The 18,449-nt window shown below is 46.3% G+C and overlaps 1 protein-coding gene across 1 annotated transcript in view; it reads left to right on the forward strand.

Moving 5' to 3' along the window:
* Positions 1-12,734: 12,734 nt before the first annotated feature.
* SYNPR (synaptoporin) overlaps positions 12,735-18,449 on the forward strand; it is a 170,691-nt gene continuing 164,976 nt past the window's right edge. Inside the window, exons 1-3 of the mRNA XM_045025506.1 lie at positions 12,735-12,933; positions 13,025-13,090; positions 17,724-17,750. Of these exons, the coding sequence (XP_044881441.1) occupies positions 12,916-12,933; positions 13,025-13,090; positions 17,724-17,750 (111 nt within the window). The 5' untranslated portion in view covers positions 12,735-12,915. The remainder of the gene's footprint in view (positions 12,934-13,024; positions 13,091-17,723; positions 17,751-18,449) is intronic.

Here is an 18,449-nt window from a genome sequence, read left to right on the forward strand (position 1 = left end):
CGGTAAGGAGGGAAGAGTGAACTCCTGCTGGGACTGGAGTGGGAGGCACAGAACACTCCCTCCCCTCCCACATCACCCAAAAGGTATCAAAGTTAAATTTCTGCACACGCCCCAGCCTCTACTCTAAACAACCACCCTGGCTCCCCTCCAGCAGCTGTTTCAGAGAGGAAAGACAGCTTTGTGGGGGCCAGGAGTTGGCTTGGGACATGAGAGAGCTGGGTTCATTTCCTGCCTGTGACCTTGGGCTCCCCTGTGTGAAATAGGAGTGATAATGATTCCATTTCCCCACTTTTTGTATTGTCTATTTCACTTATGAACTCTGAAGGGGAGGGGTTGTCTTGCTGTGAATGTACAACACCTAGCACCTCTAGTTGCCACCTGTAGCAGGGTGCTTACCCTGCTCCTGCCCTGAAGGGCTTAAAACAGGCCTGGGGGAAGGTTGTGGCTGGGAGCTACTAAGCTGGGCTGATTGGGAAGTGGCTGCAGCTGGACCATGGCCCTGTCAGGCCACAGCTGGCCTGTATAAAGAGGCTGGGAGCCAGGAGCTCAGAGTCTCCCTCTGCCTGTAGAGGGAGAAGGGCCTGGCTGCAGGGAGCTAGACATAGGGTACCTGAGTGGAGCAGGGCTGGGGACAGGCTCAGGAGCTGGGGAGCTCCAGCCTGGAAAGCTCCAGGCTGCGGCCTAGCATTGGGCTAACAGGTACTGGGGGTTGCAGAGGGCAGCCCGGGGTAGGCCAAGGCAGCAGGTTCAAACCCTCCTTGCCAGTGATGAGTAGCTGACACTGCAGTCTGCCCCAGGGGACTAGACAATGACTGGCAGTAGCCATATACTGAGGCAAGGTGAGAATAGTGGGTGGGGGTTCTCGGGGAGGGGAGACCCTAAGACTGAGGGGTTACTGCCAGGGGGCAGCACCCCAGGTAACAGGGCACTGGGGTCCAGGGAGGGACACGGGGGCCAGAGGACAGGCGGATCACCAGCCTGCAGAGGGCGCTCCGGAGCTGAATCGAGCTAATTCCCAGAAGTCACCAGCAGGAGGCGCCACAGGGGGAGTCCGCACGTCTACACCACCATAACAGAAATAATAATGCTGACAGGGGCAGGTTTGGTGGAAGATGATGGGCTCTCAGCTGCTTTCCCCTCCCCCCCACACACATGCTGGAGCCCCACTGCTGGCACAAAGAACTTCCAGCAAGTTGAAAGAAGTGATGGTGGCTCAAATTTCCTCCCTTTGATAAAGCTTGGGTGAAAGGTACAGAGGTTTCCCTCTTCTTTTGGCCCCTTTGTAAGTAGATACATTGGAGGGGACTGTTTGGCCCTTTCTCTTTCAAGGCTTGCTGAGCCAGTGTGCCCCGAATCCCCTTCGTAGAGTAATTCAGGCGTTGCCTCTCACTCTTTCACACCTCAATGTTTTCCCAACTTACATTCCATTCTCGTTTCCTTAGTTACGACAGTGGCACCATGTGGAACAACGACTGGGCATGCTGAGTTTGGGAAGGATTTGTGAACCCGTGCACCAGTTGCAAGGCTTTAATGTTGCTGTGGCAAAGCACAAATACTGGTTCAGGGCAGTGTTGGATCACAATATCGCAAACACATCTTACTGCAGGCAGTCCTCAAGCATCTAGCTTAGGCTGAGTTTAGATCATTTAGTAGGTGTGAGGCAAAGTTTGACCCATCCTCTCCCTCCATCAGCCCTCTGACGTTTGTGCTAAGAGCACTAACTAGATCTATATTAGACCAATCTTCCTTTGTTTACATCTTTTTTATATCTTAAGAGCCTCACCTTCATTTAAAACCACTAACATAGCAAATCATGCTAGCTTTCTACCCCTTTTTCCAGAGTTTTCAAAAATGTTTTGTCAGGCAGTTGAGGATTCCCTGTTCACCCTCATGCTCTTAAAATGATGTGCACAGATAATGCAAGCTGTCTCTCTTCCCTGCTGCCATGGACTAGTTTTCATGTGTGCTACCTCTTGCCATATCTTGCTACTGCTTTTCTACAGAAATTCTCAGGGCTGATGGTTCTTTCCTTCCGAAAAATATTGCTACCCATTATACAAATGACAATCCCATGTGCATGCCTTTCAAAGGTATTATTTATCTGAATTCCAGTAGCACCTACAGTAGCTGTGGTGAGGCCCCTGTGTGCTAAGCTCTGTGCAAATATTATAAGAGACAGTGTCTGCCCCAGAGAGTCTACAAGCTAAAGCAAGACAGATTATGTGATGAGACAAAGTAGTGTTATCGCTATTTTTACCAATGGTGAAAGGCAGGGACAGGCAAAGTGATTATCAATGGTCACAGAGTCAGTAGCAAATCCAGGACCCTGAACGCAGAGTGCCATTCCAGTGCCTTATCCACAAGACCATCCTTCCTCTGTTATTTTTTTTGCCAAACTCCAGTTTAAAAAAAGCACAATGTAAATAAATGAAGTGTGTTCCTGTCTCCTGTAGCTGAGTGGATTATAGCGTTAGCCACAGTGAAGGGATGAGCAGTTCAGAGAGAATGAAATATCACGTTAATTCATATGAAAAGGGATGTCTCTTGTGTTATTTTTTTAGCAGCCGTCCATTGGTTAAGTAATTTCCCCCATGATAGATAATAAGTCTTCAATTCTGAGGCACTGCTGATCATCTGACCTCTAGATGAATTGGCAAATAGTTCAGCTTGTGAGCAGAATCTGAAGTTAAATCAAGCAGAGCTACTTACCAATACCTGAAGACATACAGCAGCTAGTTGCACCATGAAACCAAAGGCTTAGTTGTGAATGCAGCGGGGAAACTGTAGCTGATGTATGAGAAATAGAAGCATTGTCTCATAACAAAGTAATTGCGTACAGTTAAGGCAGCAGTGGCGGGGTGCCTACCATGCCTGTCAAGTTTTTTGAAACCTTACTTCTCCAAATCCATGATTTTTCCCTTTTGCAGTCCATTTTCTGTGCTGCCCTGTGCCACTTGAAAAGAAGCTAATTGCTGTATTTGAGAATTACTGAGGACAACAGAACTCAGCAACAACAGCCAAATTCTTTCTACCTGCCTATCTTAAATACTGCTCTGGCCTTCATTACTTATCCAAGTTATCTTCACAACAGGTAGGGAAATACCCACATTTTGCAGATGTGGAACTGAGGCATGAAGGCCCAAATCCTGAAAGCACTTAGGCTCCTAACTCCAGGAATAATGGATGTTAGGAGCCTAAACACCTTTGATGATCTGAGCCTTAGTAACTTGCTCAAGGTAATGCAGGAAATCTGTTGAGGAGCAAGGAATGAAATCGGGTTTCCCAAGTGCCAGGACTCAGGGTTGCATGAGTGTAACAGAGAGCTGAATGTTGACCACAGGTGTCTGCCCGTGTGAAGAGTGTAGATCAGCTTCCTATGCAATAACTCCTTGCTAGGTTCCGTGTGCTCTCCATGCTGCACTCCATAGAATAAGCAGCGGTTTGGAAAATAGTTTAACAAAAAGGCCTCCAAGCGATTTGTGACTCTTCTCACTCTGTTGCTACAACTGGAAGGTTTAAAAGTACCCTAGTCTGGATCTTGGCTTTGGATCTTGGATAGATCTTGGCTTTGAACCACAGACGGGAGGGGTGGCAGAGGCGGATTACCCTGGTCACAGCTTGGGACACCAGACATATCCTCTTGAGGTGCTATGGGGAGGGTGTGCAGTTTTATCTGCGTCTGATTCTTTGAACAAGTCCACAGCAGTGGCTGTTGCTCTGCCCTTTGATAGAGCTGGGAGCAAAGGGTGAGGCTATGGCGCTGCTCCAGTGTTAGTCAGTCCTACTCCCGAGGTTAAATTCAGCCCTGTGCAAAGGACCACCACCACCTAAACCCAAATCCCGTGAAGAGATCTGTTGATGACATATGAGTGCAGCTCGCACCATGCAGAACTCTCTGCAGGATCACAGCTTCAGTGCTAAAGTAATGCAAAGGCCTTATGCTGGCTTCCTGCTCAAGGCTGCGTTTTGTTTTCAGTGAGCAAGGACTGAGGGGAAATGCTTGGCCTCTGCATGACTGCAAGGGAAGCAAAGTTCTTTGCACTCTCCATCCTCTTGTTCATTTGCACAGGGCTAGGCACAATTCTTTGCTCCCTTGCATGCACAAGCAGATCTGCTGCTAGTCTGCTGCAACTCGTTTTCTTTCTTTAAAGAAAACATAGCATTTAAACTTTTGCTTTCACTAAGAGATTAAACAAAAAAAGTAGGTCACATTTGAGGCTACCAACCTTGACTGAGTCGCTTTGAGAATTCAGAGAAACATTCTGGAATGAAAGAGAATATGACTGTCTGTGTTACTGGAGTTTACGTTCATGGGTTGCTTGGCCAAACACACTGCTCTTGTTTTTTTGTATTCTGATATGAAAAACCTAACACAACTTAAATATGGCTGGTGGTCAATTATATTCTAGTGCCTTTAATGAAGGCATTTGATTAACAGTAATACATTGTGTTTGCGGCATCTGGCTTTACTAATTATACAGTGGTATTGATAATTATACAGTGGTATTGTGATTGCGTATTTTGAAATTTAGCCCAAAAAGAATTAATTTTTGCTCTGCAGTAGCAGAGGAATATTTCTTCAGCTAAATTAGCTGAAATTTACTAATTACAGAATGCTCTTGTTTAAAATACTGGAATAATATAATCTGGAAGCTAATATCTAAAAAGATGTGATTGATCTAGACAAGGGATTGGATTTTTAATAGGGAAGAGGAAATAGATTGAATTAAAAAAATAAAATTGACCTCAATCTTTGTCCAAAACTGAACTTCAAGGAAGCCTTCTTTGGATTTTGAAAAATGATTTATTGGGTCACTTTCCATTTAATTTCACCTGAACTGTATATTGAGTTACCAAAGAAAAAACGATATGGCTATTCTAGGTTTTCTTACGCAGCTGGAAGAAGAAAAAATCTTGAGATTTGTGACACTGGCAGGCCAAAGGCCAGCTCTTGCCCAGGCTGCAGGCATTAGCTAAGAACAGACACACTTCTAGTTGGAGACCAGACCAGTTCACCTGTATGTTAGTGTTGCTCAAAATAGGTATTAGTCTTATAAGAGTAAATTTAGGGTTTACACTCTATGAAATGCTGGTAAATTGCTGCATGCATTAATCTCACTTGCAATGTCTGTTTTCCATGCTATAAGGAAATATGTATGTTTTGTTTAACTTTTTTGAAAATGTTTGCTCTGAACTTGTGCACTCGGGTATGGTTCAAATGCTGATTTTTCTATTTATAATATTGTGGTGCCTAGAGCCCCAGTCATGGAGCAGCGCTGCTAGGTGCTGTATAAACACAGAACAAAAAGACAGTCCCTGCCCCAAAGAGCTTACAGTCAACTCCTTGTTAACCCAAATACCTTGGTGTCCCTAAGGCTAATAGCAAACAATGGCATCTGACTCCAATTTTACAAATGCTTTGGGTATCCTCTGAGACTCTTGTTACAAATGATGTTTGCCGGTAAACACATCATGAAACGGAATAAAGAGACATCATGTGAAATCTGCCTGCCTTGTAGTGTTACTTAAAAGAAGCTATACTGATTATAGTGATGAAAATTAAATGCTTTCGTTTCTGCCAGAGGTGCCAGAATGGCAAATGCCATACGCTAAAGATGACTTTTCCTTGTCTGCTGCAAAACAATTATCATTTAACCCATTTGAATTCTAACCACTGATTCATTAAATAACTGTTTGTCCTTTTTTCAAGATGTTTTACTCCAAAGCCAACATTTATCTCTGTATTCCAACTGTTTTTAGTTCTAAGTTGTAGCTGTTATGTTGCAATCCTTTGGGGTTTCTTACTTCACTGGACACCTTTCCACTTGAAGGCAGTTAGTGTCTCCACTTGACCCCATTTTATATGCATAAAGCATTTTATTGGAAAACAACACTTTACTGAGAATTATTTAAATTCAGAGATACGTGACTATGTCTGAGGAATGAACAATGGTTTGCCACCAGATCTGTATTGCTGGTGGTCTTTTGGCTTTGTTTTTTGGTTTGTTTTTGTTTTTGGTAGAGGTATGTTGGCAAATCTGCATCTTCCTAGTTCAGTATTTGCAGGATGTCTGTAGGTATTAGTAAATTTTGTATTGCAGATTGTCTCTGTGATAGTTAGACACCTTCTATTTTACACAGGTATTTGCTGTGTTACACATATTGAATAAAAATGAATAACTATTGACAGCTCCTCACATAATTTTCCAAAAAGTTACTTAGAATGACCAGGAGTTGTTGCCAAAAGCACATCCAATTTTGTAAAGGAGGGTCTTGTATTTGGCCTTAGCAATCATGGCATCAAGAGAAAACTCTCTGAAGCTGTTCTGGAGTCATTGTATTTCTACTGGAAGACGCTTTAAACAAATACTGGAGCAGCTATTCCTACTTCGTATGGTCATAGGTGTTAAGCCCAGGAGAGACATTATGGTCATTAAATCTGACCTGCCTAACACAGGTTAAAGACTCAGCCGGCAAGCCCAATAACTTCTGGTTGAGCTAGAGCGTATATTCATACTATGGGCAACTGTACCCTGTTACCTTTCCTCGCACAGCATTAAGAGGGTCATTCATGAAGAAAGGCTGCAGAGTAGAACCTCCACCCGCTATGAGTGCCACTTCCATGATATAACCAGCTCCCACCAGGACAAAGTCTCTTCAATGACTTTTTCTTGGATTGCAGTGAGAGGGCTAGAATCACCCAGGGTGGTGTGGAGGTGGCAGGAGACCACCAGAGCAGAGGCTACCGAAGTTTCTACTCAACCTCTTGTGCAGCATGCCAAGTGCTCTGTTTGGCTCCTGGAGATGGAATTCCTTTTGCCCCAAAAGCGAATGTTTGTGTGGGGCTGCAGGTAGCTTTGGGACTGGACTTGTCATTCAGACAAAACAAAGCCATAGAAACAATCCACAAAGACAGTGAGATGGGTGAGTGAGCTAACAGGCCTTTTCCTGGGAATTAGTTGGGGAAAGTTTTATGCCCTGTATCATACAGGGGGTCAGACTAGATCAGGGGTTCTCCAACTGGGGGTCAGGACCCCTCAGGGGGCTGCAAGGTTATTACATGGAGGGTTGTGAGCTGTCAGCCTCCACCCCAAATCCTGCTTTGCCTCCAGCATTTATAATGGTGTTAAATACATAAAAAAGTGTTTTTTAATGTATATGGGGGTCGTACACAGAGGCTTGCTATGTGAAAGGGGTCACCAGTACGAAAGTTTAAGAACCACTGGACTAGACAATTACAACGTTCCCTGCTGGCTTTGCAATCTATGAATCAGTCTCTAACTCCGGTGGCTCAAACAGGGTCCAAATGTATGTTTGTTGCTGGGGCATGAGATGAAAGATCGGACCCAGCTCTGAAAGACTTTAGCAGGCTTCTAATCAAGCTCCCACTAAATGCCGGCCAATTGGTTAACCCTCTCAGTGAAGGACCATTCTGTCTCAAGCCCCAACTAATCCTTGCAATACCATCACACACTGATAACTGCTTAGGTGGCCTGTCTGAGCTGCTTTCTGCTCTTCATTGCACCGGGGTCAAGAATTGGATGACCAGATCCCAAGAGTAAAATATTGGGACACATGGGGGGAGGGGGCCAGTCACAGGCTCACAGCCGCCACTGGAGCCGTGGATCGGGGATGCACGGCCTCAGCTCTGGCCCCACGCCATGGGTCGGGGGTGCAAGGCCCTGGCTCTGGCCCCTGCTGCAAGGGGGATGTCTCAGGGCTGCAGCAGGGGTTGGGGTGCAGGAGGCAGGTTGGGGTGCTGACTCTGGGAGGGAGTTTGTGTGGGAGGGGGATCAGGGTTGGGGTGGGAGGTTGGGGATGTGGGAGGGGGTGCGGGCTCTGGCAGCTCCCCAGAAGTGGCAACATCTCCCTCTGGGTCCGAGGCAGAGGCATGGCCAGGCAGCTCTGTGTGCGCTGCCTTGCCCACAGGCGCCACCCTACAGCTCCCATTGGCTATGGTTCCCGGCCAATGGGAGCTGCAGAGCCGGCACTCATGGCAGGGGCAGCACGCAGAGCTTCCTTGGCCTTCCCTGTGCCTAGGACCCAGAGGGAGATGTTGCCACTTCTGGGGAGTTGTGTGGAGCCAGATAGGGAGCCTGCCGGCCCCACGCCAACCGAATACCTAGCAACCCTACAATATCGAGACAAATGGCGTCTCGTGGTTCTTAAGTTGGTATGTTTAACTCTCAAACCTCTAATATTAGCAATTCTGACATTTTAATTTAGCCTTGATTTCTTAGTCAAAGAAAGAACAGAGATAAGAAAACAATAATGACCCGATTGTGATTTTTCACACCTAGGATAACTGCGAGCTGGCATTGACACTTTTCTTACTACCCTGTCCTGTGAAGGAGCAAACAAGTGTATTGGTTGGATGAGAAAGGTGGAGCAGGAGAATTTTTGTCCCTGTATTGTGAATGTAATCTCAGAGAAATGTGCTCCGTGGTGTTGATGACCCGGTGAAAGAGGTTTCAACCCTCTGAAACATTATTTTAACCTTTTTAGTCTCTCTAGCATTCATCACAAAGATTTATAATTGCACCTTTTCTGCATTTCTTTTGGGCAATGCTTACCAAGCACAGTCATACAGGTGTGAAGACACAGTGGAATATAATTTAGCACAAACCTAATTTTAGTCTCTAGATTCTTACTCTCCCCTTCAGAGTTTCCAATTGCAGACCTAGCACATTTGCTTGTTTGAACACAGGTTTGAGAATTTTTTTTATGTAGTATCAAAAGACTTGGGTCTTTGTTTCTTGAATTTCAGATGTCATTAGTAGAGTAAGATTTAGATTGGGAGCTTCAAAACCAGTGAGACATTTCTACTGCTAAGATTTTGTCTAAGGTTTTGTGTGCAAAGAGAGCAGCTGTGAAAGCCAAAAAAAGCATTTGTGTTTCAATATGACAGAACATGCCAACATCCGTCTGGAAGACTCAGTAAAGGAGAGAGCAGATACTGATCCAAAACCAAACTGGTCCATTGGTGCCATGTTCATCTGAGGATTTCCATTCAAAGAGAGATCTGACCATGAACAGGCTCCGTGTTGAAATAGCATCAAATGATCACGAACCACAAATGCCATTAGGTCATAAGGGAAGAAAATTAAAAAAAGAAAAAGACAAAGGCACTTGCATATGTAAATCAAAACGCAAGCATAAAAACTTAAAAAGCAGGAAGCAAAATAATCCTTTGTTTCTTCAAGATGGCCCAGCTTTTTTTTCAATGTGCCTTGTACAATCTCTGAAAACTGTAGCCAAGTGTACTGCTAATAATTTACAGGAGTGTCTGTTAAGGGTGGGATCTGCAAGAGGCTAAGGAAGGTAGGTGTCTGAATCCCATTGATGGTCAATTGGAGTTGGCCACTTAACTCCCTCCTTTGAAAATCCCAGCTTAAATAACCTAGGTCAAATTGTGATTGTGAGAAATCTTTCTGTATCCATCACAGGTTTATCCTGATTTTCAACCGTCTCTCTGTTAAACATTTCAGTATTATTTTTATCCTTCATTTTTGGAATTACATAAACCTATATCGATTCAACAAATCTCCAATTTAAAAACTACTCTCTATTAAAACTACTCTATTAAAGGAAAGGTACCATGAAAGCTACTCTAAAGACTAAGTAATTAGAATGGAAATCTAAGAACTAGCAGTCTGGCAGTCATTTATATTAGTGCAAACTAAGTACAAATCTTCAGATGACATCTGAGGTATTATCTAGGCTACGGTCCCGGGATGGAATTGGAAACCTCTGAAGGAAGAAGGACAACATGCTAGCTCTTTACATACAGTGGCCCGGCCCCTATTTCTTTGTAAGGTCTGTGGCAAGGCTCCTCATGTTAATCTGCCAAAGCACCTCCACACTGGCCTGGAGAGACAATGGCTAGGAGTCAGAGGATAACTTGCATCTCTTTGTGCATTCATTCCTTTGCAGCTATACTGAGACTACCAACAATGAATAATAAGGTAATAATTGGAGATATACCAATCTCCTAGAACTGGAAGGGACATTGAAAGGTCATTGAGTCCAGCCCCCCGCCTTCACTAGCAGGACCAATTTTTGCCCCAGATCCCTAAGTAGCCTCCTCAAAGATTGAACTCACAACCCTGGGTTTAGCAGGCCAATGCTCAAACCACTGAGCTATCCCTCCCCCCATAATATCATGTGGTGATGGTGTGTTTTGGCTTAAGACCACTAATTCATTTCACCTATGCCACCAAACAGCCCTCATATGATGTCTGATCACTAGAGCCAGTCAAAAATGCTATATATTTTTCATTAAAATTTTTGAATGGAAAAAAAATTCAGTGGATTTTTCAGTTTTGTTATTAAAAGAAAACTAAAATCTTTTTCAGTTTTTAACCTCTCACACTCATGCGCTCTATCCCCCTTTGTGTGTGTGTGTTTCTTTAAAAGTTTTATTTGGATAAAAGTTATTTTGCATTTGAAAAAAAAAGTTTTGGTGAATTAATTTTTCCACCTCTGTTGATCTGGATCAGATATAAATTGAAGACCTTTGGATGAAAGACTGTGTGTAAAATTACCATTAAGCTCTGACCAATTCAGTTCCCCCTAAACTGTTCTTGATTCGTAGACTTTCCAAAATCATATTTTAAATGCAGTTTCTGTATTTTCTTTTTACAGCTCTAGGCTGAAAAAGGCTAACCAAATTACTGATTTAAACTTTTGTATATGATTCGTTCCTTATGTGGAGTAACAGCTTCAGGTATTTAAAAAAATGAAAATGTTTGGAAATGTACTTAAGGCCCAGATGGAGCAAACACTGAATGTGCTTAACTCTACTATCATTTGTACTGGGACAATTTGTGGTAGTAAAATAAAGCATGTGCATAAATGTTCGCTGGATTGGGGCCTAAACCTGGAAATTCTAGCTGCAGAGCATGTGCAGTTGTTATGTAACAGGATGCTTCGCCCCCACCCCTGCCCCATCTTCTCTTTATCCTTCACTTCAGCAGGACATAATTCCATCACAAAGTTCCCATTGTGATGTTTTCATGTCAAAAGAAAATGAAACTCTGTCAGTGTGAGAGGATGATGTAAATGAGGAAAGACAAACGGGAAATGCTCTCAAGGCGAGGCTATGGCAATGATATAGTATTAAGAATATGTCAGGAAATGATGCCAAACCCATTGTTCTGCTGCCAAGGAAATGTTACAAAAATGCCAATATGGGGTCTCTGAAACTGGTAGGATGGCATAACAATTCTGTTGCCACCTACATTTATGTTTCATAGGGTCTAATGCAGAATGTGTTAAGGGGTGGGGAATTATCTTGTCTTACTTTTTAAATGTCAGATTGTGCGTTACGGGAGCGGGTTGGTTGCAGATTTTTAACACCGATGGATAGAAATAGTGGAACGATGCTAAGACCTGGAAACATTTTTTCTTGAAATTTTTCCACGCAAGGAAATAATTTTCAGACTTTCTGGCTAAACTCACGGAGAGTGGTTGTTTTCACTTTGCTTTTCCTCTCCTTTTCCCCTACCTCCCCCTCCTCCTTTTACTTTCCCCTTCCTTCACCTTTTCTCCTTTTGCAAGTAAAAATGCATGTCCAGTGATGGGGGGGGGGGGGGACTGAAGGAGGAGAAAAACAATTGAAGAAGCCCCCTCCTGCACCCAAACTCCCTCCCAGAGCCCACACCCCAACAACCTGCCCCAGCCCAAAGCCTGCACCCAAACTCCCTCCCAGAGCCTGCACTCCTTCTGCACCCAAACTTCCTCCTAGAGCCTTAGGCAGGTGTGTGTGTGTGGGGGGGGAGCATTGACCTGTTCTGGGCACCACCAAAAATTATACAAACCTGTCACCTGTGAATGGCAGCTGGTCCCCTGCACCCCATCCCTGTATGCCCCCATCGCTCATGCACCCCTTAGCCACTCTCAGCCCTGCGGGGGCCTTTCCCTCCACCCTGCAGCAGGCTATATAACCCAACACCTTCCCATCCCAAACTCTCATCCCCACCCTGGCTTCCTTGCTCCTCAGCTCATCTCCTTCACCCTCTGAGCCCCATGTCCACTGACACCCCACATCTCACGTCCTAGCTGCCCCTGCTCCTCCCAAGCTTCTTCACTCCTTGACCTCCTCATCTCAGCTCCCGGGTCCCCCTGCTCCCCCAATCTCTGCTCCTCACTCCCTGACCCCCCAATTCACCTCCTGGGTCCCCCTGCTTCTTACCCCCCCATCTCAGCTCCCGGGTCCCCCTGCTCCCCCAATCTCTGCTCCTCACTCCCTGACCCCCCAATTCACCTCCTGGGTCCCCCTGCTTCTTACCCCCCCATCTCAGCTCCCGGGTCCCCCTGCTTCCCCAATCTCTGCTCCTCACTCCCTGACCCCCCCATTTCACCTCCCGGGTCCCCCTGCTTCTTACCCCCCATCTCAGCTCCCGGGTCCCCCTGCTCCCCCAATCTCTGCTCCTCACTCCCTGACCCCCCCATCTCAGCTCCCGGGTCCCCCTGCTGCTCTCTGCTCCTCACCCCCCCACCGCAGCTCCTAGGTCCCCTCCCGTTCAGCGCCCCCCACCCCCCCAGCTGCTCGCCTCCCCCCCAGCTCCCCGCGCTGGCCCCGGGGCGCGCCAGGGCCTCTCCGGCGCTGTGCGCCCAGGGGCGCGGGCAGCGCGCACATGCCCGGGAAGGCGGGGCAGAGGCGCCCGGCCAGCCCCTCCCTTGCCTCCGCCCAGCGCTCTCGGCTGGCGTGTGCCACAGCCCGGCGTGTCTGTGCGGAGGGAGCGCAGCGCCCAGCTCCAGCCCCGGCTCCTGGGTGGCTTCTCCGGGCGCGCAGCGGCGCAGGCACCGCGTCTCCAAGCGGCCTCTGCGCGCAGCAGCGCCTGGGCGCTTTGACGCGCTAGCCGGGCAGGGCAGTGAACTTCGGGGGTCGGGGGCGGCGGCGGCGGAGCAGCGATGGAGGCGGTGAACCAGGTAGGGGGAGAGGGGGCTTGGGGCAGGGGCCCGGGCCGGGGCGGGTCTCGCTCTGCTCCATGACCCCGTCTCGTGTTTGCTTTCCCCCTAGCTCGCCTCCACGGGCACTTTCCGGGCGGTGAAGGAGCCGCTGGCTTTCCTGCGGGCGCTGGAATGGGTAAGTTGGAGGAGCCGGCCGGGGCTGGCTGCGCGGGGCTGGGGGCTGCCGCTGGCTCCCAAGTGCCCCGAGAGGTCTGGAGCGGGCCAGGCGTTTGCTGGAGAAGCCCCTGCCGCGGGCGCAGTCCCCGCGTTTCCCCGGGGCTTGGGGAGGGAGAGACGTGCCCTGCTGGTGGGCTGGGTGCTCATCAGCTCGCTGCGCTCCTGGCGCGCCGAGTGCTGCTGTGTTCTTCCAGTTCCCGGCGGGCTCCGGGCCATGTTGAAGGCGCCGTGGTCTGGCTGTGTGCGCCGAAGCCCTTCTGTCTCTGGGGGGCACAGCCTGGATCGCCTCCCCCCGCCACGCCGGAGTGGGAGGGTGGCGGCAGAGACTTCCCCAAAGTGTAAACACAGAACAGGCGGCTGCGGGCACATGGTCCCGCTCGCAGCAAGCTAAAGAAATGGGTAGCGATGGACCAGGGAAGATGGGAAGGAGACCTGGAAATGGGGGAGACAGCAAGGCGGGGGGAAGGAAATAGGGGCTGGGCTGGGGTAGCGCCCACCATCCCAGCCAACTTCCCCCTGCCACCCTAGCTGCAAAGTTCTTTGGATTTCTAGCTCCCTCCCGTTTGGTGGGCTCCCCTCTTTGGCTGGTTTCCCCCTCCCCCCAGATCCTTGCGCGCAGATAGGAGGGGAGGGAGAATTGTGTTGTTTTTTTCCATTCTCCGTTAAAAAAAATCCTTATTATGCATTTAGCAAATTTGTCTCTGGGCTGAGCTGCAGTGCAAAGGAGGCAAATCATGGGTTAGCGGCCACGGTTTCTCTGATCCTTATTCAGAGTGAAATCTGCAGGTCGAATGACACCCATTGCCAGTAGGTCTGAAGGAGGAGGAGAGACTGTCTGAAGGGAAAGTTCAGAGCATGTCATGTAGGATTAATCACATTCTCCTACAGCTGAGTGGCTGGTAAATGATGTCAGATACATATATGTTTGTGTGTTTATACGTGTGTGTGTAGATTAACACGTAGTGGGACATATTGATCTCATTTGATGAGGTATATTTTGCTGTTTCGTGCATTTTTATATTCAAATTGAAAATTCGATGTAGTGTTTCTGAGCCCAGCATTTGAATGTGCTGTAAGAATATGTATTCAGATTGCTCTGTGCTGCTTGGAGGCATTCTCTGCGACGATTCTCCAGAGGCACTGTGCTCTTGTATGTTTGTGTCTGTAACAGCCATGCTGGGCATTAGTGCTCCTGCAATTCTGGAGCACTTTGAACATCAGATTTTGTATGGCAGGGTCAGGGTCAGTTTGTTAGCAGGGTCTGGGCACCTGTGAAATTTTTAAGGCCAGGGTGTTTTCTCTTGCCGAATGGATATTAAATGTAATGGGTGGTTGTGTGTCCCTGTTATAATGTCACTCCTGGCCCCGTTTTTTATATGGATAATTTAGGCCAGCCAGGGGATAAACAATGGGAAGCTTTTGGTGCTTTCAACTATTACGGCCTATTTTAAAAGCTTATTGTAGTTGTGAACTGGAAACATTAGTAGCTAAGCTATTTGTCAAACTTATAGATTCCCTAGTGATATTGACCAAAATGTCCCTCCTCTGATGGCTCTAGGATGACCAGATAGCAACTGTGAAAAAACGGGATGGGGGTGGGGGGTAATGGGCGCCTAAAATGTCAGTCCCCAACAATGGGTCTGTCCCTTTAAAAATGGGACATCTGGTCACCCTACATGACTGTCTAGGGCCTGTGGGAAATGAGTTGGGGCTCTTAGTCCAGTTCCTTCTGGACAAGTGTCCACATCAGAAAACCTGCCCCCCTTTCTTGGCTGTCTCAGTAAAGATCCCAAGCAAGGACCAACGCGGCCTAGAAAATGGGCCTCCCAGCATGGCGAGGTGGTTCCTCAGTCCATGAGGTTCTTTGGACAGTGAGCGGTAGCCTGCCCTGCTGCTTTCAGTGCTGTACTTGTGCCGTGACTAAATAGTGGACTTCATTCTGTAGCGCAAACCAGCCAGCACTAACATATCACAGCAAGCTCCTGTGGTTGTGGGTGACATGCAGAACAAGGGTGTGGAGCTCTTTACCTCGTACCCTGTATACTTGCCAGCCTCTGAGTGTTCTAGAGAGACCTCTCTTGACCCCATTGAAGTACATTGGATTACAGGAGCTTTATGCTTTGAGAGAGAGTGGGCAAACTAACTATTTTGCTAGCATGTTAGAGGGGCTGGGAAATAACCGTTCCTTCTAAATAGATGTTTGTGAAACTAAAAGTGCTGTTCAGTACCTGATGTCTAAAAGAGTGTGGAAGATTTAAAAAACCTTTCAGATGACCCATTTTTCTGCTTTTCCCAGTTTGCCTTTTTTCTCCCCCAATCTTTTCCCTCCTCTCTTCATCTCCCCTTGCAGTCCTTTCTCCCTGCTCTCCTAGTACATCTGCATTCTCTTTTTTTCTCCCTCTTTTCTGAATGTTCATTTGTTCAGCACTTAAATTTTTAAAAAAACCAAGCACTCCTGCAGATTCTGTGGCAGCTCTCAAATTCCACAGCGGCTAAGCAGCCTTTGGTGCACTTGATCAGAACAGTCAAATTACAGCGCTAATTGCTGGATTTACAGCTGTTTCATTTTGGGTGTTAAATGGCGTGTGAGTGATTTTTGTTTTATGCAAAAAGTGCTGACCACAGAGGAATTCATCAAAGCGGCTCACGTTGGTAGTGATGAGTTTTTCCGATCTTTATAGTCAGAACCTGTAAGGAGGCCTATCCAGTGTTGTGTGTTGGAGATTTGATAGTAGGATTGTAAGGCAATAAATTGAACTTGAAAGTTTTTTTTTTTAAAGATTTCAAAAGAAAATTTAAAGAATTTTCTGGTGCCTTCTTTCTGCTCCTTTATGACGTATAAAGTAGGCCTAAACTTTTTCTCAGCAACCACAAAACGCAGTTTTTTCCTGATTGTGTGTTTTTTTTTTTTTTTTAACCTTAGCAATGTTAGGAAATGTTAAGTCTGTTCTTTCCTGGTTTTGCTAAATCAGATGTCTCAAAAGCATGTGCTGCGCTTTCTTACCATTGAACTGAACGGGCACTTGGAATCTTAGCCACAAACATCCTTTTCTCCCAAAATGTTGCTCAGACTAGCCAAGTAGGTGTGTTTTTATTTAAAGAAATATTCTGAAAATAGAATTTTAAGCAGTCTGACTGGCAAATCACTCCCCTTGTTATTTGTTCCTCTTTTGTGATGTCATCATCCCACTAGTTTTCTAGTCACAAGGAGTGTTCCAGGAGAGACAACGTGAAAAAGTAGTAGAAAAATACCGAGATGGGGAAAAGTTCTTTATACATCATAAAGAAGCAAAAAAACCAAACTCCCTTTCTCCCCCATTTCCTCCTAAATATGTCCCACTCGAGTCAGAAATTGCATTTGTGCATATGATTTTTCTTAGCAGAAATGGTGTTCTTCACTTCCTGCTCTGAGTGGTTGTGTGGTGTTACTGTGGAATATTAAGCAGCTGCCATGTTTCATCTCAGAAGCATCTGCATTCTGGGGAAAGGGTTGGATTATTACAGCAAAGATGATAAAGACATGAATAACATACTGAAAGAGGAAGTCAGTCCAGTCTATCTGTTCATAAAGAGCTTTGGGAATCCTTCAGCATGGACAGTGCTATAGGAACACCAGGTGTTATGTTTATTTACTGGGATGACTTTGTCTTGAGCTTACGGCAGGCAGAGGGAATTAAACACACTTGATGTTTAGAAACCAGCCTCTCTGTTTTACCATGTGAGGTATGGCAGTCAAAAGTTCAGATGAGCAAATTTTAAACATAGTGCAGTCTCACAGTTTGCAGTCACACATTTTCATATCTGTCAGTTAAGCCCCTAGATCAGGGATCTCAAACTCAAATCACCAGGAGGGCCACATGAGGACCAGTACATTGGCCCAAGGGCCGCATCACTGACGCCTTTTCATATAAAGGTACAAAAGCCCCCGCCCCTGGCTCCGCCCCCACTCCACCCCTTCCATGAGGACCCGCCCCTACCCCACCTCTTCCCACCTGTTCCCTGCCCCTATTCCAACCCCTTCCCCAAATCCCTGCCCCGCCTCTTCTCCGCCTCCTCCCCTGAGTGCGCGGCTCCCCACTCCTCCCCCTCCCTCCTGGGAAGCGCTAAGTGCTGCCAAACAGCTGTTTGGTGGCGGGAAGCGCCTGGAGGTAGGCAGAGGAGCGGGGATGCAGCACACTGGAGGGGGAGGGGAGCTTGGCGGCCGCAGGAAATAACTCCGGCCGCGTGTTTGATACCCCTGCCCTAGAGAGAATGGCTCATAGGCTAACTCATGATAATCAGTAACTGTGTTTATTATAAATACTGATTGCAACAGAGCTTTTGGAAGGGCTAGCAAGCCGACAGACCCATCGCCACTGGAGAAGTAAGCACAAATATTTGTAAATCTAGGTCATCAGTGGAATGGGTTTAGAGTCACAACCGTGAAACTATGTCCACATCAAAAAAACACCACACAGCTGGGCAAAATTTAGCTTACATGCCAGTCTTTTCTAAGGAGAGGACACAGTTCTTGAAAAGCAGGGCATTAGCAGACGGATGCAGGAGAAACGTACCCAAAGTGTACTGATGCATGGCTTCTCTCTGTTTTCCAGTATCATCTTTTGATCACCACCAAACAGGTAAAGAGATAATGCTGTAAAAGGAAGCATTTTAAAAAGGGCTTATTTCTCTGGGTAACCATGCAGGTCTGTGTGTAATATATTTTTATTTATGTTTCTCATGTGCATCATCAGTGCTGCTTTGTAATCTCATTTCAAGCAAAATTATGGATTCAAGAGATTTAGAGACTAAATTGATTTAAGTCCAATAAAACAAAGATGAGAAAAGAGGTTTGCAAGAGTCTTTAAGCAATGGAGGTGGCTATTACTGCAAATACAGAACACTAACATTATAACAGTTAACATTTACAGATCTATAATTCTTTGTGTAGTAAGATAATTAGAGTTTCACTGTCTGGATTTTATATATTTCTTTTTTTTTTGAGTCAGTGTCAAAATGTTGGAAAGACTTATCTAAAAGGAGTTCTGTCTGCTATTCTTTTTTCCCTTTGTTGTTAGAAACATTTGCATGAAAAGAGGATATTTGTTTCTTAAAGGATTCATCCGTTTCTGCTGCTTATTTCTCTCATTGCAAGCCTCAGCAGCCAGTTGTGATGTCAGAAACAGAGCATTGCAACTTCAGTTGAGAAATTGCTATCATACCTGTGTTTCTGCCAATAACAAACAAGTTAGGAGGCAAGGGAAAGCAGAATTCTCTCTAGATATAGATATAGACACACATTTGCTCACACCCCTATATATGGGGCATGTGTATATACA

The sequence above is a fragment of the Mauremys mutica genome, chromosome 7 (genome assembly GCF_020497125.1).
Source record: "Mauremys mutica isolate MM-2020 ecotype Southern chromosome 7, ASM2049712v1, whole genome shotgun sequence".
Taxonomy (NCBI): Eukaryota; Metazoa; Chordata; order Testudines; family Geoemydidae; genus Mauremys; species Mauremys mutica.